Source organism: Fistularia commersonii, chromosome 29 (genome assembly GCF_037954325.1).
Source record: "Fistularia commersonii isolate RoL2024-O1a breed Wild chromosome 29, RoL_Fcom_v1.0, whole genome shotgun sequence".
Lineage (NCBI taxonomy): Eukaryota > Metazoa > Chordata > Actinopteri > Syngnathiformes > Fistulariidae > Fistularia > Fistularia commersonii.
Genome location: NC_141312.1, coordinates 7,414,604 through 7,442,229, shown reverse-complemented (window position 1 = coordinate 7,442,229; position 27,626 = coordinate 7,414,604). Strand labels below are relative to the sequence as shown.

Genomic DNA, 27,626 nt, shown 5'->3' with positions numbered 1-27,626 from the left:
ATTAGGCTAAGAAAGACCTTTACATTTTTTTAGTCACGATTGGGGTAGTTTTACACGCCAACAAATATAACTTTATAATAGCTGAGTATTACTCGCTTTAGTATAAGAACTCGGTTTCACTTATGTCCATAGGGTCTGGCTCGTGTTACGACAACTAAATTTCTGTTGCCATGCCGTAAATCAGTTTGTCCGACCTGCCAGTGAAGAGAGACAGAAGGCCCTTAAGCCAATAAAATTTATAGACGATGAAAGCAGGGTTATCAAAGCTCACCTTCATTTTATAGACAGTATTTAAGTCTTTGCACGATGATCATAGAGAATGTGGAAGCCTTGAAGTCATGGCTGGCAAAACTCTTGGAGCCAATGTGAGTATTGAATTGAAATGACATTTAGCATGCATGCTACATAGCCGTATTAGCTAGCTAGCTAGCTAGCCTGTGTGTAGCAAAGTATCAATGGGACTTGCTAGAATCTGATGGTAAATTCTTGCACGAGTTAGCAAACCACCATGGCCGCTCGCTAGCCTGCCGTGCTTTAAAAAAAGATAAAGAACATACAAATACCCAAAACAGATAGCAAGACTCTTTTCTTTAATGACGAAATTAAACGCGTTAACATTTAACTGGGTCCACTTGTTTTTCGGCGTGTGTGCCATGTTTCCCAGTTGTGTCACGCCAATGTAACTTTATCCCACCGATCTTATTGAGCTATGCTAGATAACTTATTCCAAGTTGCATCGCGCTTTTATTTATTTATTTTACAATTCACGTCACGAATACAAACACTCTAGAATGTTCCCAAATATATTTACGTTACCCCGTAACGTAGTTGTGTTTGGGGGGAAATAAATAAATAAAGCTACTCAACATGTGTAATAAATGCTCGCGATGTGAACTACACTATTAATTAATGTTTGTCCATCACATGCACACTTCTCAATGTGCTTTATTGACAACAGGATACAAAAGTAGTCAAATGGTCAGTTGTTTATTGTGGTTGGGGCTGTGAGGCGTAAATAGATTGCTTCTGTTTTCTTTCCCCCTTAAAAACGACATCTTTAATAAGGAATATGCAGTGATCTCTTTTTTTCCTTAAAAAGAGGGACTATAATTTCCCATGTGTAACCCCAGCGATTTATAGTTTGATATTGACTGCAAGTCAGCTTAACAATTTCTCAGATGATTGTAGTTTGTAATGTTTCAAGTATGTTTATTTTTTCTTGCTATCAAATAAATGTGAGATCCTTTTTTACTTTTTCTGAGTTAATTAAAACAGTGACTTTTCGATCAGTTTAGATGGGTGTTTTTTTTTGTTTTTTTTTTTCTTTTCAATTTCTGCCATGACATTATCATTCGGTATAAGTTATTCACTTCATGACACAAAATTATTCCTGGTGTTATCTGCCGTAGACGTCATTGAAGATTTATAATAGCGGAGAGACATTATTTCTTTTATTATTCTAGGTCTGAAGTTTGTCTAGGATGATGTTGCAATATTGTGCTCCACTGCTATGAGTCAGGGTCTCATTTTTATTGTACTTATTTTTGAAAACATTGCTCATATTGTCAACACTTCACTGACTGCGGATCTGTTTACTTTGTGTATTTACATATGAGAATCATTTTTGCGGGGGCCTTTGTCATAACTTCTCTGTGATATTTTTGAATTTCTTTTACTTATGCAATCCTCTGTATGTGGCAGTATTGACCACAAAGTTCACTTTGATTTGTCATTTCTCTGCAGATGTGATGCGGATCCCTCTGCATTAGCCAACTATGTTGTGGCTCTGGTGAAAAAGGACAAACCGGAGAAAGAGCTTAAAGCACTATGTGCCGATCAGCTTGACGTGTTCCTACAAAAAGGTACAAAAATCACAAAAAAGCTTTTCTTTTTTTTTAAAAAAATATATATTTTATTTTTTTATCCTTTCTTGGAACATGAGTGTAGATTTTGAGCTTGCGCTTTGTTTTTGTTTTTGTCTGTTTGTTCTGCAAAACACATCGGGTTCCCTCTGGTATGAAATACAGTAGTTTTAGTTTTATATCGAGTTGTGAAACAAGTGCGTTGCCAGTGTGAGGAAAAACTTGCTGTAGCGATGCTGATACTAAAACTTGGCGGTCAAGACTAACACATAAGAGATGTTCTTGTTTATTCAGAAAAGTGGACACAAGCAAAGATTTGAATTGTATACTTCACAAAACATAGATGCTCAAGAACATTTGTAGTTAACCGATGAGAGAGGGAACTTAGGGGAAGATTTGTAGAAGGAAAAAAAAAATTGTCAGTTGGTGCAAGCTACTAAGTTTCAATGTTTGCAGATATACTGATATGTTTGATAACAGACCATTTTAAAGCAGACATATATGGATATATATGCTTAGATATAGAAATTTTGACTTTTAAGTTGCATGAAAAAGCCCTGGTAACTCTTAACTTTTATCAGAACAATCCATCTTGGCTACCATTTAGTCTACAAGCAGACAACATCGCAATTCGTTAGATATTTCTGTGGTTTGACAGTGGAAAAAAAACAAATCAAACTGTTTATTATTATTATTATCATTATTATTATTATTATTATTATTATGGTTACATAAGTAGGGGATTGTCAAAAGACTTACACTTATATGCTTATGCAGTAATGTAAGAGTCCTTCTGGAACCCGAGTCCACCAGATGGCCACTCTACCCTCTTGAGCCATGCAGGATGTTTTCTATAATTGGAAAGCACTGTTTCTCTTGACATCATTTCCTACCAATTACTTCTGGAAGTTTAAATCCGCTCGGCTCAGTCTAATGTCATATCATTCACTGCCGAGCTGTGTCTGGTACCATAAAATTATTTACAGTACTGTAGTTAAAAAAGAAAAAAAAAATGGATGGATGTGCTTTTTTCTTCATAGGATCACTTCGACTTCTTTGCCTGTGTTATAACAGCTTTAGCCATAAAACCATGGGCTTTAACACGATGAAGCTGGAAGGAATATGTTACTTTAAAAAAAGAAAAAAACAGCAAACCAATAAGATCGTTCAGTTTGCTCAGCTCAAATTACTTTTTTTTTTTTTACCAAATGGTGCATCTGTTGTCTTTTTAGTCAATACCATATTCAGTACAGTCTGGAAGAGGGAAATATTAACGAGTTTTGCAATCCTTTAAGAGCGTCGGTGCCTAACATGCCTGTGTGCTAATGGCTTCATCTGACATCAAATGGGATCAAATATTGTGCGAGAGTCCTCTGACAGGTTGAAATATTTTTATTTTGTCATTTCAGAGACGATAGGATTTGTCGATAAGCTTTTTGAATGTCTGTCAACCAAGAACTACCTGGGAAACCTGGTCACCAAGGAAAACCCGAAAGAGGAAGGCAACTTGCCAGCGGTCAAATCTGATGTTGTGGAGGTAAGATGAGAAGGAGAGCGGAGTCGTAGTTCCATTCGGACTGTGACAATGAATAACACTCTTGCAGCAAATTGTACCTCGAACCTTTCCTCCGCCCCCGGCCCTCATTGCAGTCCTGTATCGACTTAAGTTTGTCTCTCGTGACGATTACCTGCGTGTTAAAAAAAAAAAAAAGAACACGCATCAATCACGAAGGGCCCGGCAGACGATATCCCTGTAGACGAATGCCACCATGTCCAGTCCTCGGCCAGCAAGTCACGATTGCCATGGCCATGGTTTGTTTTTTTTCCCCTAAAATCTTAGCTGTGACATCACAACAGCAGAGTGACATAACAAAGTGACATCACAGACGCAAACGATTCGTTCCATAATCTTTACAAGATTTTCCATCACATTTGCCATTGGCTATGCACAGCACCGCAGTTTTAACTTCTCAATATTGCTATTTAGTCTTTGAGAAATCTGTGTTTTATTAATTGCACTGTGGTTGTTTTTTTTTTTTTGTTTTGTTTTTTTTTTTCTTTTTTTTTTTTTTTTCTTTCCATTTTTGTAATTTATTTAAATTTTTTGAACATAGAGCAGAAGAGGGGACTGCTGATGATGTTGTGATGTTTTTTTCCCCGAAGGCTGAGACTCCAGAGGAGGAGAGAGAAAACAGGCGAAGGAGAAGCCCTCTGAGGAATCGCTCTGACTTCAACGAGTCCAGGTACGGTTTCCGGGCCCCGGGGACGATGCCTGACTTCAACTTAATGACCCAAGTGTAAGAATAAACCGCTCTTTGACGTGACGTGCACACATCTTACACACAACCCGCACCCACCCCCACCCTCGCTGGATATGAATATTTCAAAGTCTCCTCATTTGCCCGTTTAAAAATAAGTGACCCCTCATTACAGCTGTTTTGAACAGGCTCATTTGCCGAGTTCTTCCTAAACAAATCGACAAATGTGCGTGTGTTCCACATGCGGTAACACGCATTTCTAAGTCCCACAACATTTGTCAAACACCATATCCGTGTCGCGATGACTTCTAGCAGTCTTGGCGGATTGTATGACACTTAAATTCTATTTGTAAAAAAACGCCTGAGCCTGTAAAGGTTATAGATTAACGCTATTTGTGCTATTCAGACAACTTTGGAGCAGATATTCTCTTTGGAATAAGTATACACATGAAAAACCCGTGCCATAAATTGGTAAAAATGAACTAATTTTCATGTACTTCAGTTCACTTATACAATTCAAGAGGTATTTTCATGATGCATATTAATATGTATAAATATGTATTTGTTGTTGTTCTAAAATAAAACTTGATACGTAGATTTCAGGGTACATTTTCACAGAATGCTTCTCACATGGCTTGCTGACATTTTGAAAACAATGATTTGGAATAACTGTTGAGCAACTCTTTAACTCTCCAGGAGTCGCGACGACCGGCGGCGCGAGGAGCGCAAGCGGCGTGACTTCGATCGGCACGGGAAAAGCAGCAGCGACTCCCACCGAGAGCGCGAGCGCCATGAGCGCCGACGGGGCAGCCCCCGCGGGAGGAGCTACAGCCGGAGCCGGAGTAGGAGTGGCAGCCGGGGGAAGAGCAGAGACCGAGACCGCAGAGGTGAGCGATGCATCCCGGATGTTTAACCATAACTTGCGTCGCAAGCCGGTCGACGCCACAGAAGCTGGAGGGATGCAGAGACTAACTTAGTTGCCACGTATGAAGGAGAGGCTGAACAGATGTCAGAGTTAGCATTGTTAATTGCTGGATCGTCAGTCAGTATTGCTTTACATTGCCAGTGAGGAACAATGTGGACAGCCTTACACGCACGTCCGTGGGGATTTGCTACCACGGGCTGGAATTGGAATTTTTACCTTCAAGGTTAATCTTCATTTTGAAGTTTTTTTGGTAGTCTGCGAGAGGTGTACAATTTGAAACCCGTTCTTTCTTTTCCAGCTCTCTTCCAGCTCTAACTCTGGTGTCCTTTCTGACTTGTCTCTCCGAACAGATTTCAAATCAAAGTTTGAGGTGGAGCGGAAAGACAACGACGGCTACAGCTCCTCCACCGCACCCGGCTCCCAACAGCAGCATCCGTCACCTCTCCTGCCCCTGCCGACGACTCAGCACCCCTTCTCCTCCTCTGGCGCGTCTGCCGGGGTTTCGGGAGCGGGTGTTCCCGCGGCGACACCGGCTCACATGCCTGACAGCACCACGGACAGCTGGTCGGGCTACTACGCCACGCAGAGACAAGACGGTGTCAGTAAGCCGTTCAGCAACAAGGGCCCGTCTCTGAAACACCGTTGCAGGGATTACGATGGTAAGGACAAAGTCCCTATTATTTTTCAAGCAATCGGCTTTTGGGTTTACTTTTAAAAAAATAAACAAACTTCTACCCCCAGGGTGCTTTGTCTTACTCTCGTGGGGGCTATTGACTGCCTTGTTTGGAGTCGCTACTAATGACCACTGTTTTAGTACCCTGGTTCCCTGAGGCGCAGTGCTTTCTGCCACATAGAGAAGTTCTTTTAATGAGACCACGAGGTCGATGCATCCACTGTATGTCACCTTCTCGGAATTCAGGCAAACATGGCAGATATTTTATCTTCTCTGGGTTTCCGCCTCTTCTTTTTTTTAAGTTGCGTTCATGTCTGACGTTGGCTTGTATGAGGAAATAGGGCCGTGATTATTTGAAGAAAGGCCAAGACGACGTTTGAGTCCAACGGTCACCAAACATCGCTTTCTCCCTCGTTCACAGAAAAAGGATTTTGCGTGCGGGGCGACCTTTGCCCGTTTGACCACGGCAACGACCCGCTCATCGTTGACGACGTGAATCTCCCGAACATGATCCCGTTCCCGCCGCCACCCGTGATGCCTCCTGCTGGCCTCCCCATGCCGCCCATCACAAAGCCGCCCCCGTCCCTCAGGATACCGCCGATGCCGCCATACGGCCAGCCGCCGCCACCCGGCGTCTTCCCCTTGACTGGTGAGTAGTAGTAGCTTGAGCAATCACGTCTTCTGCTTAGCATTACAGGATGTAACACAGACCGCCAGGCTGGTAACCCCCTCTTCCCAGGCATGTCTGTTTACACCTGAGACTAACGTCCTCATTTTAGAAAAGCCAGTGTTTTTCTAGTTTCCAGCCTCCCACCTCCGAATCAGAAATTTGTCAAGTGCGTTGCAGGTACACAGATTTCATCCATCACCCGTTTGCAGTTGTACTTGAAAGCAGAATGCAGGGAAATGCATGCTATGATGTTTTTACCTGCTGGGTGCTTCAGTTGCACTACCGTGGCTCTCGTTACGATATTTGATTTATTCAGTTTTGATGTGTGCATGTGTGAGTGCCTGTGTGTGTAGAAGAGAGGTCAACAACCTTAAACACTCTAAAATTTCCCACAGAAAGATAAAACGGCGGGAGCTACGAACATTTTTAATGATTTCAAAAATCAAGACAAGACTGCCTACTTTGTTTTTGTTTTGTTTTTTTACCTTTTTGTATTTTTAAATGTATATACATTTTAACTTTGCATTTATGGAAAATGGGGAAAAAAAATCTGCATAGGGGAAAAAGCATTTGGTCTCTTTGAGAAGTCTCTTTTGAGTCCTCCTTGCATCAAAGAAATAAAAAGCCCTTAAATCAATCCACCCGCAGCAAACCGAAAAGCCGTCTTGCTTCTGAGCGGCGTCATCATTTTTATGGCGTGTAGCCGAGCGCACAGAAGGCCGTCAGCCCAAATAAAAAAAGAGAAGAATTTTAACAAACATCTACAAAATCATTGCAATTAAAACGCTCATGTTACCTGGCTGATGTGATATTATGCGAACAAACTCAAGTGCCGTATTTTCCGGGCTATAAGTCGCTCTGGAGTGTAAGTCGCACCAGCCGAAAAAATGCAAAATGAAGAAGAAAAAAAAACATGTATAAGTCACACTGGACTATAAGTCACACTTATGGGGGGAAATTTATTTTATAAAATCAGAGACCAATAACTGACATTTCACTTTGAAAGGCAATGGAGTGCGGATATGCCCAAAATTGATGATTTTCTGGTTAAATCTTATCTTTATTAGAACAATTATAACAAGCAACAGCGGCTCCATTTAATCTCCATCTCAGCGCTCTTTCCTCCCAACCCGCCCCTTCGCTCTCTCTCAATCAAAAACACTTTCACAGCCAGTAGGAAATCACAAAACTCTGAACATTCCTCCAAAGAAGTAGCTCAGGGTTGTTACAATAGTTATAACAGTAGAGTAGAAAACAACAGGCTTAACAGGTGTCTGGTATGTTAAAGTAACATATTTCAGTTTCAGATAACTATAGCATGAACAACATACCAGACTCTCAATCTCACTCCAAATCACTGAATCCATTGAAAGTTTCATCCTCGGTTTCACTTCTGAGCAACTCCGTCAACTCCAGAGATAGGTGGCGCGCCGCTTCCTCTTCTGCATGGCTGTTTTTTGGGACATTGTTGTCTGTGCTCTGATAGAGGTGGTTCTGTAGCATGAAGCGGTGACACCAAGAAGGTCCCCCGCAAAGTCATTTATATTCATCCCCATGGCAACTACCTGGGCGTGGGGACATAACTGTACCATTGACAAGCCTCTCTCAGTGGCACGTTGTTCAAGCACTCATTTGTGAACTGGTTCCGCTCGCTGTGGCCATGTAGCTTTTAGCCCGCGATTAGCTTTTTTTTTGTTTGTTTTCTTCATTGCAGTTTAAGTATCCTTTGCTTTTCGCCAGCGCCTCATTACTTTCTCGCTCTCTCCAAACTTTCTCTTTGCTGCTCGATTTCCGTTTTCAGCTGCAGATTTCACTACTTGCTGCTTGTAATCTGCAGACTATGATTTTCCTTTCAAGGGCATTTGTGTTCAGTCTTTCTCAGTTGTCTTTATAAGTTGATGTTAAATTTTACTTTTAAATTTGACGTGGTACAGGACTAATAGGAGTACCATATACTGGCACCCAAGCCTATAGCACATTCTCGTAGCTGTCAGTGTAAAATAACGAATATGTGAAATTACCATATATATTTAATATATAAGTCGTGGGACCAGCCAAACAATGAAAAAAAAGTGTGACTTATAGTCTGAAAAATACGTGAAAGAGCCACGTTGCAGACCCCTGTACTTACCCCAGAAACCAACTTCCGATGCACAAAGAATTTGAATTCAGATGTAAAACCTGAATTAACACATCTTACATGCTCTGCACACTCTTGCTTCACTAGTTATTAATAATTAGCAAAGAACCTTCCCTCGTTAGTATCTCGAGTTTTGTCTTGTACAGTTTACATTTCCAAATGAATCCCTAAGTGATCACACATTACCTGAATTCACGTCATTCATATGTTTTTTAAAGGGATGGCAGATGAACGCAGTGTGCAAGATGAATAAATACCACAGCATTCAAAAAAATGGGTTTTCCCTTCCTAAGCATGTAACAAAATTGCAAACAATTAATTTCATCCTGCATCCATAAAAGTTTTTGCGAAAGGGCTCTAAATGTAGCGTTCTTGTTTTAATAAACAATTAGATAAGACATTGTATTTACAGCCACTGATGATGCTTTTCAGATATATTGTGCCCATAATTTAAAGAAAAAAAAAAAAACAGTTGCTAATTTTCCTTTCAATGATAACTGATTTACCGAATGAGTTGCCCACTTTAAGAAGGAAAAAAGACATCCGCAAAATATCCAGTTAATCTCTTGGTATTACACAGATTATTTGTTTCTTTTTTTGGTTTTTATTCCTCACAAATATATTGCTCATAAGTGAAGCCCTCCTGCCTGATTCAAATTTTATTAAGAAATAAGTGAGCTTAAAATACTCATCAACAGTGAAGTTATGTTTCACAGTTTTTTATTCGGGTTTTAAAACTCCTAAGAAAGCGTCAGATGAATATTTTGATGTGTATCGATACACAGGTAGTTACCTTCATTTTTCTGTGTTTATCTGTTTTTTTTTACTATAAGCAGCCAAAAATGTTGAAATTTGCCCTCCTGTGGAGCATGAACTTGGGCTTTAGTTCAGATGGTGTTTTTGAGTAAAACACGAGAAATATGAATGAATGAATACTTTATTGATCCCTAAGCGGAAATTTGTGTGCGACAGCAGCAGGTGATCTGTTGCAACAGGCTGCCGTCTTCAAGCGCCATCTTTAGAAAGTAAAGAAAGGAGACCAAGGGGGAAGAAGAGGGGAAAACAGCCGCTCCCAAACTAGGCTCCTGTAGGGGGGCACAGTGCAGGATTTGGAGAATCATCTCAGCATATAAGCTACATAATAAGACATTACAAATAAGACATTACAACAGTAGCACATGTATGAAGAAGGAGAGAGCGTTGGGGAGGAAAGGTGTTGCAGCTCAGATGCTGGAGGGAGGTGCGTAAAGCCACGCAGGACGTATCACGTGGTTGGGAGCAAAGAAGGTGTTGAGTTTAGGGGTGTGTGTGTTATTTGTGTCTTCGTGTATGTGTAATCCCGTGGACTTCCTCTACTCAGTCACACCCAATGTCCCAGTTGCCGTGGAGACAACCTCGGAGAGTTCTGATACAGAGACAAAGTTCGCAGGTGGAGACGGATGGTCGGGGGGGGCGACCGAAGGAGGGTATATTTGGTTAGCATAACATCCAGGAGAGTGGAGAGATACCAGCCTTCCAAGGCCGGCGTCGGGGAGCCAATAAAGATAACAGTTGTTTTGGGTTCAGGACCCGACACTGTAATTTTCCATCTGCTTTAAGTCTTTCCGGTTCTCCCAGTGGCGATGATCCGATTGTGCAAATCAGGTGGCTACTTTCTGTCGACCAGAGCTGTCAACTTCTCCGAGTTGTCATCCATCCTTGAAAAATGTTCATCCTGTCCACTACAGTGCTGGCCTATTATTTGAGTCTGTTATATATGATATATATGTATATATATACATATAAATACCAGAGGCTTGTGTCTCCCTCAGGACCGCCACTGATAGCAACCAGTGGGATCGATACCCCCAACCACCAATCGGCAATAACCTCCTCTCCTCCGATCGGACCGCCAGGCGTGGCGCTGCCACCTACTCTTCCTCCTCCTCCTCCTCCTCAGCCTCCTCCCTCCTCGTCATCCGTGTCACTTCGTCCCCAATATGTGCAGTCTGAATGTAAGCAGCGATGCTTCTCCCAGTTCAGAGCGGGACTTTTCTGTCGCTGTGGCTTTTCACTTGCTTTTCCTATTTACAGTTTGTTTCTTCTATCCCCCCCCCCAAAACTTTTCATTTTCCAGTCTTTTTATTTTTTTTTTAGTGCACTGTTTGGGTTTTTCTTTCCTATTTTCCTTGTTCCCTTACATTGGCTTGTATGTGATGAGGATGATGTTTATTTATATGGCAGCAGTGACAGCCGTCGACCATAGGGTAGCAGTGTTTATCAACTTTAGAGATGCAGACACTCTCAGCAATTGATATCAACTCAGCTTCTTAATGCATTGAGTTAAATTCCCATATCGAGACGAATTTTGGGCCCTCAGATGCAGGTGTCCTGTTTTGCCTCACAGTCAAGCCTTGGTTCACCCTAATTAGTCATCAGCTTAATCTTTTAAAATGAAAGAACATATTTTTATGTTTTTAAGACCATACGACATACAAATCTGATTAAGAAGGTCATCGTCTGCCATAGCCTGACACTTGTCATGTTGTTTTTTGTGCGCTTAAAATCATTCATTCTCAAGATGGATATTGCTATAGGACAAGTTCACTGTGATTCTGATAAAAAAAATTTTTTTTTAACCTTCTTCATGTTTGTCTCTTTTTGCCTGTTCACTTTTTCCGGCCTAGATAATTACGACCCGGAGGGCTACAATCCAGAATCTCCCGGGTTGACCCAAGCAGGGCGGAACCAGTATCGTCAATTCATCCCACGGGTGCAGACCCAGCGCTCCAACCTCATCGGCCTCACCTCCAACGAAGGCCAGGGTTCGAGAGGTATTGGCTCTCCTGGCACTCGTACTCACACGAAACCAGCAAGAATGATGCTGTAGCACTGTATCATTTAAAACTGTTATTTGCAGTTAACAGGGAATATGATTTTAACTAAAACATAAAGAAGAATCCCATCATTTCTATGATTATTATTTACTCTTATCTATATATTTTGGGTTTTTTGGCCAATGTTTGCATCACATCGCTCTGGAAGCTGCCAACATCATCATCCAGACGGAGCCCGAGACGACGGCCAGCACACCAGGAAATAACGCGTCACGCTTCAGCTCCGACCAGGACGGCAGGAAAAGGCCGATGGGACCCAGCGCCGCTGAGGGGCCCGTGGCTAAAAAACCTTGGATGGAAAAGTAAGAATATGCATATCTAAGCGCATTCCACTCTCGACATTACACAGCTCACTTGATGCTAAAACTTGGGTGAACATGAGCCCCCTTTTCACGCTCCGCACACAAAGCTTTCTCTTATCTTACTGACTCACAGCAGCACCATGCCCCGTCTTCACATTGAAAGGGACGACAGTGGTGTATTTGTAGCGGGATCTCTCTCTCTCGCGCCGTTTCAGGTCGAACTTCAACAATCAACACAAGAGCGGCTTCAACAAGAGGAATTATTACGTCAACACAAAGCTGGAGGTGCGCAAGATCCCGCGCGAGCACAACAACATCACAAAGTTGAACGAGCATTTCAGCAAGTTCGGCACCATCGTCAACATTCAGGTAAAAGCCACCACTTGCTGGCTCGTGCCAGAAAAACAATGAAGGTGTCGCTGGGGTGAATTAGCCTTCAGCATTTTAGATGCTTGCCTCATCCTGTGTGTGTTTTTTCCCAGAGTGGTCATTATTAAGTAGTGTTAAGTCTCCCAACACACACGCACAGACACCAATCCAATATGTCTCGCCCCCCCACCTAGGTTGTGTTTGGCGGGGACCCAGAGGCAGCGTTGATTCAGTACACGAAGAACGAGGAGGCAAGGCAGGCCATATCAAGCACCCAGGCCGTGCTCAACAACCGCTTCATCCGCGTCTACTGGCACCGCGAGACCGGCAGCAACGCCCAGGGGCTCCAGCAGCAGGAGCAGAGCTCAGGGAGCCAGGCGGCTGAGTCAGCTCCCAGCCAGGGGATGCAGCATGGGAATCTGCATAAAGTAAGTAGAGGGGATCAAAAAACACTTCCAAGACTCAAATCTGTTTATTGTCGTATATACAGTCTTGAAACGCGCTCAATGAAGTTCTTATTTTTGCTTTCCACAGGTTGACAAAAAAAAAAAAAAATCAATAATTGTCTGCGTATTATTGCACAGAAACGTAATCAGAGGTAACTGGATGTGCACGTTGAAAGAAAATGTACAAATTGAAAAAAATCTTAAAAGTTGAGTGCACCTTCGGCGTGCAAACTCTAAAAGTGCAGGTTAGAGCAGGCCGTTTAACTTACGTTAAATAAATAGGTGAACTAAATGAACAGTTAAGTACAGCACTGGCTGTGCTGGATGTAAAGTGCAGAGAAGTGGAAATGACGTCGGTCGACGGGTTGCATGCTTCATGCTTGTTTACACCAGATGTGTGGCATGAATCAGGTCACGTTCTCCTCCTCTTAAGGGATGGCAAATAAAGAGGGATAAAGAATAGCTCTCCTTCACTCCAGACAGGAATTCCGTAATACCTTGGCTTACCTTGAGTTTAATTTGTTTCATGACTGAGCTCATAATTCAATGTACTTGTGTACCAAATTAAATTTCCCCATGAAAATGAACTGAAACGCAATTAGTCTGTTTCAGGGCGCCCCCCCTTTTTTTGTTACCTGTTTTGAAATACGAACAATGTTCTTTATAAATAACAAAAGATATTAAAAATAATAACACATGATAAAAGAGAATGTAAAGAAATACATTTGTTTTATTAAGTGTATTTACCTTGAAGATTGGCAGAGGATGTTGCCGCCTACCAGGTGATTCCAGCCTGTAGCTCACAGGTTCATAAAGACCCAGAATCAATCGTAGCTGTTTGAATGAAAAGACAGAAGATTTTTTTTTTTTTTTTTGAAGCATACCTACTCCCGCGATGCATTGTCAGCCTGAGTCAGACGTCCACTGTATAAACACACATCTTCGTACACATCACATCACACCATCTAGACTGACACCCCCGTCGCCTTTTGCTTTGCAGGGAATCAAGCAACACAACCCTGCCGCTTACGTGTTGAACAAGACCGTCCCCAAGCATCGCCTACCGGCTGTAGTCGGGACCGTGGCTCCAAACAAGCCGGACAACCCAAACCAAAATGCAGATTCAGCCTCTGTAAGTCTTTCCTTTATTTTCACAGGGCTTTCTTTCAGCGTGTGCATTGTCCGTTTGGACTTCTTCACCAGTACACCTGATTTAACCAGGGGAGATTTCTCACGATTTCCCCAATAAACATCAACTTGGCCCCAAGGGAGCTGAAAAATTGAGCTTGTGGCAGGCAAACGTGAGGAGTTCGTGAAGTCAGCGATTCTAGCTTTCAGTGATAATGCAGATTCTTGCGCTGATGAAAGTTGACCAGATTATACGTTCATAGTTTAAAAAAAAAAAAAAACATGGTCAGCAGAGGACCGCTGCACCCGTAAAATCTCAGCTCGCTGGTGGAATTGGTCCAGATACTGATTATTCAACAATTGGGTCTCTGAAAAAAATAGCTCAGAAGTTTAAGAATAACGACAAAACAACTTATCTTTTTTCATTTATTCACATTGCATATTGTCCCAATATGTCAAAAATGGTCAAAAATATCCCTCAGCTTAGTTTTACATTCCAGACTTGTCTAGTTCCTTTGTTGCTTTTTTACTTCAACTTTATAACTGCATGGTTTATCAACGGTACTGTCATAAATAGGTACCAGATTTATGCCTGTCCATTGTGTTTTTTTGTTGTTTTTTTTTTTTCCATCACTGCTTAAAGACTATAAAGCAGTCTTTGCTTTTCCAATGAAAACCCCCATTTCTATCAATCACATATAAAAAAAAGTCTCCTATTGAAGGAAGTAGAAAAATAAATGCTTGGTCTCGTGCGATCAAATAGGTTGTTGAGTATCAGCTGTTGTTTGTTTGTGTATTTAGTTAGTTTGTTAGTTTAGAATTTCCATTACCACTTGAAGACTATATTTCCCAGTCTCTGTTTTACAACCAATTCTTGTTTTTTGGAGGGATTTTTCAGATTGTTTTCTCAGGGATCCGGGAGCCATCCACAACATCCTAAAATGTGTGTCGCCTCCACTCACGCTTTTCCCTCTCTCACCGCGGCACTTAGGTGGCGGCTGCGCTGACGAACACCCAGAAGGGCCCGTACATTTCCACAGCGCTGAAGTCGTCCTCAAAGAGCCTGGGGAAAACGGGGAAAGCGCTCGAAGTGCAGGAAGTCCTCAAGAAAAAGCAGGCACGTTTGTCAATTTTTCAATGTGCATTACGAGGCGGGGCCAACAGCAATTATATGTTCTCTGGTCACAGAAATAAAACAGTATACTGATGGAGAATGGTTTCCAGTTCAGTTAATGAGATGTTTTGGCTTTTTTTTTCTATGTATATATTAGGAAGCACTGAAGCTGCAGCACGACATGCGGAAGAAAAAGCAAGAAATGCTCGAGACCCAGATCGAGTGTCAAAAGGTATGTCTGACCTTTCCCGCCACCTCCCCCTGTTCAAACTTCTCCTCAACCTTTGTTGCCCATCTTTCTTAAATGTTTCTGTCCTCTCTTAGGCATTGATAAATCGCCTGGAGAAAAACCGAGGGATGAAACCCGAGGACAGAGCCAACATCATGAAGACGCTGAAGGATCTGACCGAAAAGATCGGCCAGCTGCAGAACGAAATGAACCCCGCCTCCCAGGTGTCTAGCCCCAAACCCAATCACAACCCGAGCAAGAGTAAGGCCGATGTAAGTCGAGGCCCTTCTGGCTGAGAAATTGACTGACTCCACTGCTAATGCTAAACGCATACGGTCAAAAAACCCCAGAGCCGCCTCGTTCCAGAGCCAAGCACTTCAAAACACACATGGTTGCAAAGCTTTTTTCGATCTCCACAGTTGACATTGATTTGAACCTAGCCGCTCGCCTGTCCCCCGGAGACAACCCTTCACTCCCGTCTTTTGTGAGCCAATGTTGTTGTTGTGCATCCTTTCGGAGCAGGCCCAGAAGGAGCTGCTGGACGCCGAGCTGGACTTCCACAAGAAAATGAGCTCCGGAGAGGACACGACAGACCTGAAGAGAAAATTGGGGCAGCTGCAGGTGGAGGTAAGCCGCGAGCCGGGGAAATAACCATCCGTCACGTTCTCATACACCCACGAAAACCAACACGGCAGCTTGATCTCAGGATGTGAAGGCAGGAAACACCCCAAAAGGAAGTCAGCAAATAAGACATGAGATGCAATCTAACCCAGCTTTCATCAGATTAACGTCAAAATGACGATTTTTAACCAGTGACCCTTTTATGATCATAGGCAACCTGTTAGAGATTTTAGTTTTGCTGTTTTGTTTTTTTGTTTTTACATATTATTGCTATTCTGTTTTGTTGTTGCAAATATACACGTGTAATATAGTGCAGACAGTCCTGGAACAGTGCTCTAAACCTTGTGCTGAAGTGTCTTGCTTGATTTTCAATTTATTCCAAAAACCCTGCACATCATGCAAAATGGAAATTGTATCCAAGTGGATGAGCGTGTGAAACCGATCCAGCCACCGTTGTCCGTTAAGTGGCGTTTGAAAACAGGCCACCCAACAATGGGTAGCCCAGCTAAAATCTAGAAAAATGTGAACAAGGTGTGCATGTTGTCGACTTGTCCATGAAGAATTGGAGAAGTTGTTGTTGGCGATATCCTGTGACAAAAAGCACCATCTGGGAGAAGGCACAACATATTTGTGGGATTTGGTGTAGCAGATGGCGGGAAGGTAAACAGGCATTCAAAGCTAGTCAGGGATGGTTTGATCATTTTAAAAGGAGGACCGGGATTCACATCATCACTAAATGAAGTTTTGCTTTGAATTGTAGCAGAGTGTACAAGTTGAATTTAGCAAAACATGATAGCATTTTGTTTGTAGCGAGGAAGTTAAGCAATAGAGCACTAAATGAAAAACTCCCCAAACGTCTTTGTCCAATATTCTTTGCATTTGCTTTTATCATGTATTTGTTTTTGTTTTGTTTTTTTATAAAGCATTTGTAATTTGAAGTAACTTTTTCTTATTGAAATCGTTACCTCAACAGGGGGCTGAAATGGATTAATAGCATTTCAAATTGTTTTAATGGGGAAAATTTATTTGATAAACAGTAAATTGAGTTAGGTAACAGAACAAATTAATCTGGTAAGTCAAGGTTCGTGTGTGTGTGTGTGTGTGTGTGTATGTGTGTGTGTGTGTATGTGTAAAATACTCTATCCAAACTCCTCATTGGCAAGGTCTTTGTGTTCACAAGGTCAGTCCAACCCACACATTATCTTGTACCAGTGACACCCCGCAAACCCTCCCCCGCTGGCTCTAAATCAGCTCGTACTTTTAAACATTCATATCCTCCACACAGCCGCCCCGGCCCGAACCTGCTTTTGCACATTAAACTGCAGCCACTTAAGCAAGCCCAGAGGAGCAGCGCCTACCGGAGCCCGACAGAGACGCGGGCCCCCGCACTGATGAAGCCCCAACCTCGTTAAAATTTCAGCCGCCAGTCCCTGTGAGGAAAAAAAAAAAAACAACCAGATGATTCAACTGAGAGAGAGAAATGGAGGGGAGAGTTCTTGTGGGGGTCGGGGGCAAGGAGATGTTGCTTTCTAAGGTGAAGGACAACCCATATGCGTGAGGAGGACAGAGACCGGACGTGTGTCGGGGGAGCCCCAAACTCTGGAGGCAAATGGGCGAACGCATCTGTTACCATCCAAAGCACCATTCGGGACGGCGGAGGGGAACAAATCAGCTGAATAACAGTTCGCTAGTTCTGTTCTCACGCCAAACCCCATTATTTTCCTCCCATAGATAAATCCTTATCAGTAGATTCTGGGCTACATGTGGGAGGACAATGTGTAAATGTATAATGTATGTGTCTGTGTAAGTATAAATCAGCTAGGTTTCACCAAGCCATCAAGTACTTGTATCAAGTGGCTCAATTTATTTATTATTTATTCAAGTTTTATTTTAGATTTATTTATTCATTCATTCATTATCTATACCACTAATCCTGCATTTGTCGGGGGGGGGGGGTTGCAGTCATTGGGTGAGAGGGGGGGTTCACCATGAACTGGTCGCCAGTCAATTCTAGACTTAAGACCATTCACTCTGTCATTCACGCATCTGAGTGATTGAGGGTCTTCTACTGCATGTTTTCAGACTGCGGGAAGAAACCGGAGGACACCCACGCGAAAACAGGACGAAAATGCAAACTCGCAAACATTTGGTCTGGCAAAAAAAAAAACAACTAAATGTCCTTCCTGTAGAGGTCATGTTGAAATGGGTTCTGCAAAAGCACTTGTGCCAACCAGCTTCAAACAAAAGTCGGGCTGGCTCATAGCCGACAGTTTTTCAAAATAGTTTTTTATGAACTGCCGTTTGTCAGAAAGATGTCAAAGTTTCGGTAAAAGTACTCTTGGAATTCCATCACCTGACATTCCACTGAATCTCAACATGGTGGCTGTCCACCGGGGAGGCCGTTTGGAAATACATTAAATCGAGCTCTAACTTTTTTTGGGGGGGGGGGGGTTGTTTTTAACAGATTACAAGGATCACCTCTCATTTTTCCTGTAAATTCAGTATTATGCAAACATATCAAAATCAGATAAGAAAGTTTCACGCTTTTTTTTCACATGCAACTATATATATGTGTGTGTGTGTTTGAGTTTTATATAGTTTTTGAGTGTTTTTGACAGAATTAAAGACCAAACTTTCCACATGTGTTTCTATTTATTGCCCTTATTTACCTGTTTGCTTGTTTACATTGATATTTGTGCGTTTAGAACAAAAAAAAACATGCAGCTAAGCCCAGTACGTCTTCCCTCCCCAGGCGACCAGGCTAGGGCTGATCCGACCCCCACTGGGTCGCGGCCGAGGCCGGGGGAAGATGGCGCTGGAGCCGGGCGGGATGCACGGGAGCCGCGGGAGAGGCCGGAGCCGGGAGCTGATGGGACGTGGCGGCGGCATGAACCGCATGGTGGTCGACCACCGTCCCAGAGCCCTCGCTATCCTCGGGGTGACTCAGGAGGAGAAGGAAGAGCTATTGCCGCACTTTGTGGTGAGGATTAGAGGGGGACCCCCCACCACCACCACCACCTCCACTCCCATTTACACTGCACGTGAAAAGAATTATTTTAAGTGCTGAAATTATCTTATGTTTTTCTCGTGGCTAGAAATTTGGTGAGGTCGAGGACCTACGTGACCAAGACGCCAACAGCGTCGTCCTGACGTTCAAGACGCGAAGCGAGGCCGAGAACGTGAGTTGTGTTCCCTCAGTTCACCTCTAGAGATTTGTCACGGCCGAAGGTCATTTAGGTTTGTTCTCCCGTTTCCTGTTTTTATTCAGGCGGCCAATCAGGGAGCCAAGTTCAAGGGTCGCGTGTTGCAGATTTCCTGGTACAAGCCCAAGACGCCCGCTGTCACCACTGAGCCAGAGGAGGAAGACACTAAAGACGAGGGCAACACGGTACTGCGCATGCACGAACACACACACACACATACACTCACACACATACACAAACATAAAGGCTTTTTCACAACATTACGCAATCCGAAATACTCAAAACAGATGGGCAAAGTTCACTCGCTGTGCCTTGTGGCGTCCAACACTACTGTGGGATACATATATTTGTGTGTGTGTATATATGTATGTATGTATATTATTTATATACATATGTTTATTATTTTTTTATTTTTATTTAAAAAAAAAAAGTCCAACCCAGACTGCAGTTTCACTGATTTTTTTTTTTTTTTTTTTTTCTTTCACCCGTGCATTTCTTTTTGAGAGCCTGTAAATTTTTTACAGCAGCTCCCCACGGAAAATTAGGGCCGAGCTTCTCTGTACTAAGAGCATCCCGGCCCTCCTGAGTAAAACTGTCAGCTGAAATTCTCATATTGTGTTTTGCGACCAGCTTTAGAGTCGCAGTTTGGAGGTTGTGGTATTTCGAAAGGGTGTGGCAGCTGAATCCCAGTTTCACCCCCCAACCCTCAGACTCAAATCCTCTTATGTCTTTTTTTTGTTTGTTTGTTTGTTTGTTTTATGTTTTTTTTTGATAATTGATCAACTGGACAATTTTATTACCACTGTAATACACACACCAATGGCAGCAGAGTCAAGACAAGATTTTTTTATACGCTGGAACCTTGACTTACCAGTTTTCCAAGACTCAAGCCATGGCCATCAGACCATCAGTCTATTTCCTTTTTTTCTTTCCTTTTTTTTCCCTTTGAGATATGAGCTTAGATCTGAGTTTCAAGCCGAGCGGTGTTTAAAACTGGCATGACCACCGCTGTTTTTGAAGTGGTGTTTTAAAAAACAGTTGGAGGCGTCACCCAACACTATTTGGCTAGGTAAACATCATAGGAAACCATGTGCGGAGCGCGCGTATTGTTGACTTGTCCCATGAAGAGATGGGTTAAAATGTTGTCGGTGAGATATCTTAACAGTGAGCATCACCTGAGAAAAGCCATGGCTTTTTATGGGGGATTTGGTGAAGAAGACGGCAGGAATGTCAATGGAAGAGGCATCTGAAGCCAGTTGGGGATGGTTTGGTTGTTTCAAAAAGAGGACTGGCTTTCACTCCGCTGCTAAACAAAGTTTAGTGCTACATAGTGTGCAAGTTCAGTATGGCTATACATTGTGGCATGAATGGTCTAGCGGGTACCTTTAGTTAATCAATAGAGCAACAAAAAACTCCCCCAACCCACATGTGCAGCATCTTCATCCGATCTTCACGGTAAATACATTGAATAATACTGGTTTATATCTTTACTCTCTCCAATTATATATTGTTGTTTTTAAACATTACAGGACTCTCTCAGAAAATTAGAATATTGTGATGAAGTTCTTTATCTTCTGTAATGCAATTACAAAAACAAAAATGTCATACATTCTGGATTCATTGCAAACCAACAGAAATATTGCAAGCCTTTTGTTATTTTAATATTGCTGATTATGGCTTACATCTTAAGAAAACTCAAAAATGCTATCTCAAAATATTAGAATATCATGAAAAAGTAATTTTTGTTTGTTTAATTGCATTACAGAAGATAAAGAACTGTATCACTCTAATTTTCTGAGACAGTCCTGTATATTAAGTACACTTTTCTTGTTTAAAAACGTGTAATAAAAACGGGTGGCAGGATCGCATCAATAGCGCCTCAGTTCACCTCAATGGGGAAATGAATTCGACACATAGGAGCAGTTACGAACTTGGTCACGAAAGGAATTATACTCGTAGGTCAAGGTATTACTGTATGTCTCGTGACCCTTTCCGCACAGAGCAGGTTTGGACCACACTCAAATGATTTTCAGAATCACCAAACGCCCCCTCAGTGCGTTCTTCTCAAGACGAGCGGCCTTCTGCCTCGACCAGTTGGACTAGAAAGGGAGCGAGCGATGGAAAGAAGGATAGCTTGGGAAGACCAGGAATGATCTCATCACTTTAGCCGATGCAATACAGTAATAGGTTTGATATTCATAAAAGAAATAACAATGGCGACACCCACTGCGGTCAGTCGAATATTCTGCTGATATTTCAGGTAACGTTTAAATGCATACATGACTTCGGGAAAACTCAAACCTGAACCTCGATTTCCTCTCTCCTCTGGCAGAAGGAAGCCGGCTCTTTCATGCCCGGCGAGGAGGAAGAAGAGGAGGAGGAAGAGGACGACGACGAAGACGACGAGTACGAAAGCCGGTCTTGGAGACGATGAAGGAGCCGACCGGGCGCGACCTTCCTCCCTGCCTCCCACTCACGCACACACACACACACACACACATGCACACAAGCGGACGATACCCACACTTTGTTCCTCTCCAGTATTTTCAAACTTAAGTAATTTTAGACTAATGGAAGTGAAAGTGTCTTTAGTTGTATATCAGGAGAGGTTCTGAGTATAAATATATATACCCTCAACTAAACACGATTATTTAAAAAGCGTCTCACTTTTGCTGAGAGATAAATGTTCAGTTGTTCTTATAGATAGGAATGAAAAAAAAACAAAACAAAACCCTGTAGGTTTCAGTGTGCTTACCAGATGACTAATATCAGTAATGCACAACATTTGTGTCTACTGTGAAGAGGTATTTTTATACATACTGTATTTAAGCTCTTTTTCTCACCAGTTTTTTTTTTTTTTGGTTGTTTTTTTTTTTTTTTTTTTACTCCGCCCCTCCTAAAAAAAAGTTGTCGCCCTCAGTTCAAGGACGGCCATTTCACATTCAGTCGCAGGTTTCTCCGTCGCTTCTTGAGATTTTCTTTTTCTTTTTCCATAGATCACAGACATACCTTTTATTGACACAGCGTGGTATGTGTGATTGTGTGTGTATATATATATATATATATATATTTAAAAAAATATATTGCTTTTTTCTCCCCTCCCATCCACTGAATTTATTTGGCACGTGCCAGAAAGAACACTGGAGCCGGAAAAATCGAACGCAGCACCCAGAGTTTGCTGACAAACCTTCCCTCAACCAGTACAGGTACTGAAGGAAACCGGTGCAATCGAACCCCCCACCCCGCCTGAAATTATAAATCTGGTAAACACTCAAACCTCCTCTCAGCCCCCGGCCCTGACATTTGGCTGTTCGCTCGGGGTGCGTGTGAATTTATTTTTATTTTTTTCCCTTCTTCCTTTCCCTTTCCCCTCTCCCCTATTTGTTATATTCTGGTCTTCACACAGCCCTGAAAAATCAAGGATCAGAATCAGATTTTTGCAATTTTGGGGGGGGGGTGACAAAAAGTGAGATCTATTGACTGTTTTTTGAATGTAAATCTGAACAGTTGATTTTAATATATATATATATATATATATATATATATATATATATACACACACACACACACACACACACATACAATTTTTTTTGCCTTACACAATCAGCAGACAGCTGAGTTTTTACAGGATTTGTGATTTACTTTTGTAAATTTTGTAAATGCTTGAAAGATGAATTACTGTTGTAACCCCCCCACCCACCCACCCACCTCTCGACCGCAGCCACTGCCACCCCCTTGTTTTTTGTCTTAATTTTTAAACTACATTCGCGTCTGCCAAAAGAGGCCGTCATTCAGAGATTTGGCCTTTTCAAAAAGCCCCGCTACATTACTAAGGAAACGACGCCGCACCCGCCCATCTCGATAAGGCAGTGATCACAACTAAACTCACCTTGCAAGGATCGGCCTCCAGCTACGTCCTCTTTTTACATTTATTTTAACCTAGTCGGGGTAAGCTAAATAAGTCCTAAATGATACGTGGCAAATGGTCATTGCCCCCCAGCCTAAATCCCAATGCGGTATACTGTGCGCCGATTTCCCGTCACCCGCAGTTTTGGCAGGTCTCTTAATTGTTGGAGAGGGTTTCTAACCCCACTATGTGGACCGATCCTCCTGCCAGACGCCCACTGAACCTTTCCTGAGTTCATCTTTTGCCTCCAGCAACGGGAAAACCGGAGGATTTCTCTTCAGCACCTTGTATTCTGATTTGCTTGTGATTTTTATTTTATCTTTATTTGATTTGATTTTTTTTTTGGTCAACTCTACTTTTCACAAGGTCACTGGCAGTTTTAAAAGAAACACAAACTGGCTGGATTCTTGCAGATTCAGAGAAGGTCTTTATCCCACCTTTTTTTTTGTACTATCTTATGTATGCTACTATCACGCAATAGTGTAAAAAAATGACAATGTACAATGTTTATCGGATAATAGTTTTTGGATTTGTTACTGTTTATATTTGCAGGATGTGGATGTATTTTCTTCATGTATTTTGTTTGTAAAAAAAATCAATTTCTAATTTACTAGCATGTTTGCTTTTGCCAATAAAGATTGGAGGAATGGGTTGCTTAGAAGACGATCATAGCAAAAAAAAAAAAAAAAAAGTCAAAGAGAAAAAATTTGATTGGCTCTTGAAAAGAAAAAAAAATGATTTTGGGAGTGGGGGGATCATTGGCAAATGAAAAGAAAAAAGAAAGAAAAAGCAAAAGCATTCCAGGAAACTTTACCTTGAAATTGGTGTGGTCTCCTTCATTTGGGTGAGTTCACTGTTCCTCTTTGTGCCCGCCACGTTCGTCAATTCGTCGATACACAACTTTTAACATTGATTTGCCCTCAAAAATGAACAAAATATAGGTCATTCCGAACGGTTTCCATAAAGTTATCTCAAATTATCATCCAAAATTTTAAAAAGAGCTCTGCTCTCTGGGAGAGGGGGTGGGGGTCAGAGACCTGGGTCTAGTGGCTGCACCTCATCCATCATTTTTATTGTCCTTTTCCCAGATTTGAGAGTCATGGAGATGACATGTCTCAAACAGAGACTTCTGAATTATAAATGTCCCCAGGTTTTTTTGTGAACTGTGTGAGAGAATAGGGGAGTGGGGGGGGGGAGACTGAGGAAAGGCGATTCATGCCTTATTCAAAGTAACATTTGTCTGAGTTGCTTATCCTCATGTGACTGATTTCTTTCTCCAAAAAAACAATTGAAAACAGTAAACTTTTTCGGTTTCTCATGGTAATAACAGCCTTATTATTGGGTGCCTTGTTGAACCCAGTGGGGTGAAAAGGGACAGATAAGGAAAGAGGATGCAAATGATCAATCTCCTCAAAGGATTAATGAAATTAAGGCACATCCAAGTTTATACAGTCAAGCCTTCATATCTGTTTATATAATTATATACAAGTAGAGAGGTCAGTAAATTAAGCAGACTCATGCCTACACTAATGTATAGATATAATTATTGGCTATTTATGCATGTATACATAAGTAAAACGTATTGCCTCAGAATTAAAGTATCTTCCTCTTATAGGGAGAAAGCTGTATTTAAGATATATATATATATATATATATATATTAAAAAAGTCTGTGATATGTCGTGCACGACAAGACGAACCAAAAAAAGCGTGCAACAGGTGTGCACGGCGAGGAAAAGAGAAGGAACAAAGGGGAACAGGGTCTGTTTTTAATCTCCGTAATGAAAAGACAACGAGGTAATGGAAGCCATCCATCCCTCCCGTGAATTATTCAGTCGGGGAACCGGAGAGGTGACCGGCGGGATCGGGTGCACACGCCGCGTCACCGTCGGGGGCCCGCCGCCGCCCCCTGGCTCCCCTTTCGGAGAAATTCCGTGGGACGGCCCGGTGGCGGGGTTGGAAGTGGGGGGGGGGGTCATAGAAAAAAATAAAATTTGATTTTAAAATAATTTATTTTAAATGTATACATATAAATACCATCGATTTTATTGTACTTAGAATATATATGATTTCCATTTATTTTATTAAAAATACCAAACCGCACTGGAGCGCTTCATTCAAGAGGCGAGAGAACTTCAGCACCTCGGACAGCGCCCGGCCCCGGCCTGCCAATCACTTCGCAGCTTCCGCGCTGTGATTGACACGCAACCCGGAGTTATTTCCACGGAGTGACGACATGTCGGAGTGGGTGAGGGTTGTGGCGCTGCTGGTGGGGGGGCAATCCGTGGGATAAACCTTCGTGGGTTGTGAGTGGGGAGAAGAAGAATCGTCTCTGTCTTCAAGGGGGGTGCCTTCCGCGCGGCCTCTTGTCACACCTTCCGCCGTGCGTGGGTTTAATAACCGTGCGTGGAAAAAAAAAAAGAGAGGGATCACGCAGGGGTGCACCGCACTCAATTGGGATCGCGGGAGCAGAAGCGCCGTGGGAGTGGGAGTGGGGGGGGGGTGTTCACCTCTAAACTATTCTGCGCCTGCGCACTGCCGCGAGCTGTAAATTGAGCGGAGGAGCGCCGAGGCGGGTGAAAGAGGAGGAGGAAGAGGGGGCCGCCGGGAGGAGGTGCGTCCGACGCGGACGCCTCAGTCCGGAGGAGGAGACCGGAGGAGCTCCGCGGGTTTTTTTTTCTTTTCCAACCGGGTCTCCCCCGACCCCCTCCTCCCCCTTTTCCCCCTTCCCACCCTCCGTGGGCCGCGGCAGTCGGAACACGGCGACCATGAACGGCAAGCAGCTCTTCACGGGCCCGCACGAGCCCAGGTATCCCGGCCTGGTGGAGGGCATGCGCAGAGTGTGCCTGCCCGCCCCGCAGGTACGTCCAAGTGGCGGGGTAGCGGAGGGGGGGTGCGGGGGGGGGTTGAAGAATTTGGGAAATTGAACGGTGGGGCGCAGAGCGCGGGAAATATTTGCAAAGTTGCTTTAACGGGACTTTTCACCCTCTCCCCTCCTCGCCGTTATTCTATCTTTTTCTCTCTCTCTGCGCCCCCGGTCCCTCCACACACCCCCACCCCCACCCCCGCATCCACAAGTCTACCCGTCCCGCTTCCATATAAATTTTTATGACCTGCGCTTTGAGGAAAGACCCCCCTTCCTCCCTCCCTCCCCCCTTTTCCTCCGCTTCCTCCCAGACGCGCAGAATTCCCCGCTGACTCCCACAATGTTCTCTCTCGCTCGCAGCTGCAGGGGAATATATTGGGCGGCTTCGATGAGAGCCTGCTGGCGCGGGTGGAGGCTCTGGCGGCTGCTGACGGCGTTGCCTCCCACGGAAAGAGCCACGCGTTCAAACCAGACGTGACTTACCATACCATGAGCGGTGCGCCCTGCACCTCCTCTTCCTCCTCCTCTTCCTCCGCCTCTTCGTCTTCTTCTTCCTCCAGCACCACCATCGCTTCCTCCCACCATTCTCACCACCACCTGGCGCAGACCCTGGAGGCCGGGGATCTCCTGGATCACCTCTCCACCAGCCTGGCCGTGACGGGGATGGGCGGCGCGCCGGAGCCGCCCGGCATGGCCGCGACACCCGCGCACCATCACCACCACCACCATCACCACCACCACTTGCAGTCCATGGGCCAGCTGCACCAGGCGATGGCCACCATGGCTCACCCGCATCCGCACCCGCACCCGCTCGCCGTGCACGGCGGGATGGCGTGCGTGGGCGACGTGGAGTCGGACCCGCGCGAACTGGAGGCGTTCGCGGAGCGCTTCAAGCAGCGGCGCATCAAACTCGGCGTGACGCAGGCGGACGTGGGTTCGGCGCTGGCCGACCTGAAGATCCCCGGCGTGGGGTCGCTGAGCCAAAGCACCATCTGCAGGTTCGAGTCCCTCACGCTGTCGCACAACAACATGATCGCGCTCAAACCGGTGCTGCAGGCGTGGCTGGAGGAGGCGGAGGCGGCGCACCGGGAGCGCAGCGGCAAGCCGGACGTGTTCGGCGTCGGCGGAGGCGGCGAGCGCAAACGGAAGCGCACGTCCATCGCCGCGCCGGAGAAGCGATCCCTGGAGGCCTATTTCGCCATCCAGCCGCGGCCGTCGTCGGAGAAAATCGCCGCCATCGCCGAGAAATTGGACCTGAAAAAGAACGTGGTGCGAGTTTGGTTCTGCAACCAGCGGCAGAAACAGAAGCGGATGAAATACTCGGCCGTGCACTGACTTGTAGCCTATAAGTAGCTCGAAGTAACTTAAAAAAAACAAAACAAAACTTGGATTACGAACTCCACATTTCTCATCTGGGATTATCTTCTGCAGATTTTTGTTTTGATTAGTTTTTTCTCCCCCCCCCACCCCCCACCCCGATCGGTGCGATCAATCGGTGATTGTGACGGCGGATTGTTAAAAAAAAAAAAAAAAAAAAAAAAAACACACCTTGACACTTTTTTTTTTGTGTGTGTGAAATTATTGTCACATTCAGGGAAATCGATCCGTGTTAATCTGAGATTATTGGCTGCGATGCGAGGCTGATGGTTTTTAGAAAGAGAAAAAAAAAAGAAAGTCAAATTTTGCGGTGGCGTGAGGGTGAGGTCACGTGTTCACACGCCCTTCCGGTCCGCAGTATTTGTTTACTCGTTTGTTTGTTTGTTTTTTTTTTGTTTCTTTTTAATCCGACAGATTAAGTCTGGTTTTTATTTCTAGTCCGTCGTCGTCACTTTCTTTCAATCCAGTCCCCGGGCAAATGGCGCAAAAAGTACTACTTTCCCACGGATTTTTTATTTATTTTTTGTCTTTTTTTTGTGTACAACTTGAAAGAAATATCGAGGCACAATTCACATGACTGCTGCTATATTTTTAAGTGTATTACAGCTGTATTACATAGTAATAACGGTATTTAAGTATCCACTCCCCCCACCACCACCAC

The 27,626-nt window shown here is 43.6% G+C and overlaps 2 protein-coding genes across 5 annotated transcripts; both read left to right on the top strand.

Moving 5' to 3' along the window:
• Positions 1–104: 104 nt before the first annotated feature.
• rbm27 (RNA binding motif protein 27) lies at positions 105–23,544 on the top strand. Of its 4 annotated transcripts, none has more exons than XM_086177568.1 (21): positions 105–365; positions 1,744–1,862; positions 3,272–3,399; positions 4,026–4,105; positions 4,817–5,007; positions 5,396–5,704; positions 6,140–6,367; positions 10,340–10,522; positions 11,195–11,341; positions 11,553–11,706; positions 11,922–12,075; positions 12,270–12,503; positions 13,522–13,653; positions 14,641–14,766; positions 14,921–14,995; positions 15,088–15,264; positions 15,515–15,619; positions 18,366–18,593; positions 18,709–18,792; positions 18,882–19,001; positions 21,149–23,544. In XM_086177568.1, exons 1-21 carry the CDS (start codon positions 307–309, stop codon positions 21,248–21,250), a joined length of 3,135 nt encoding a protein of 1,044 aa, XP_086033694.1. In that variant the 5' UTR covers positions 105–306; the 3' UTR covers positions 21,251–23,544. The 4 variants fall into 4 exon arrangements, with proteins under 4 accessions (XP_086033694.1, XP_086033693.1, XP_086033692.1 ...); XM_086177567.1 differs by having other exon boundaries at positions 4,026–4,159; positions 15,088–15,216; XM_086177566.1 differs by having other exon boundaries at positions 4,026–4,159.
• Positions 23,545–25,450: 1,906 nt separating this feature from the next.
• Positions 25,451–27,042, top strand: pou4f3 (POU class 4 homeobox 3). Its single transcript, XM_086177030.1, has 2 exons — positions 25,451–25,583; positions 25,949–27,042. The coding sequence occupies exons 1-2, from the start codon at positions 25,491–25,493 to the stop codon at positions 26,921–26,923; spliced, it is 1,068 nt and encodes a 355-aa protein (XP_086033156.1). The 5' UTR covers positions 25,451–25,490; the 3' UTR covers positions 26,924–27,042.
• The last annotated feature ends 584 nt before the right edge of the window (positions 27,043–27,626 follow it).